At 65.7% G+C, this 376-nt stretch overlaps 1 protein-coding gene across 1 annotated transcript in view; it reads right to left on the bottom strand.

Moving 5' to 3' along the window:
• The window catches only part of KLHL35 (kelch-like family member 35), a 9,469-nt gene that overhangs the window by 6,565 nt on the left and 2,528 nt on the right, over positions 1-376 (bottom strand). The window contains exon 2 of the mRNA XM_010847589.1: positions 17-230. Within this exon, the coding sequence (XP_010845891.1) occupies positions 17-230 (214 nt within the window). The remainder of the gene's footprint in view (positions 1-16; positions 231-376) is intronic.

Below are 376 nucleotides of genomic sequence, written 5' to 3'. Positions count from 1 at the left end.
GCTCTGGCCTCCCGGCCGCGAACAAGCTGCGGAAGTAGGCACTGCCCGCGCTAAGCGCCGCGCGGTGGCACGGGAAGTCGCGGCCACCGGCTCGCAGCACCACGTCGGTGAGGATGCCGCTCCGCCGATATGCGTTCAGGGTCTGCAGGACACGCTGCGCGTGGCAGGACCCCGCGCATGGCGCCTCGGAGCCCCACTCCGACTCCTCCAACACGGGGCCCTTCAGCATCCTGCCGGGCAAAAAACACAGACAGCGTCGGCAAATCCACCTGGCTGGGGCCCTGCCAGAGGACGAGAGGCCCCTCTTCCATCATTCCTTCTTTAGTTCACTAGTTTACTCAGGCAGGCGTACACGATCTTAACATGTGCCCCCCCC

The sequence above is a fragment of the Bison bison genome, unplaced genomic scaffold (genome assembly GCF_000754665.1).
Source record: "Bison bison bison isolate TAMUID 2011002044 unplaced genomic scaffold, Bison_UMD1.0 scf7180017864251, whole genome shotgun sequence".
NCBI lineage: Eukaryota > Metazoa > Chordata > Mammalia > Artiodactyla > Bovidae > Bison > Bison bison.
Note: the sequence above shows the minus strand (reverse complement) of the source record. Positions and strands in the feature narration are given on the sequence as shown.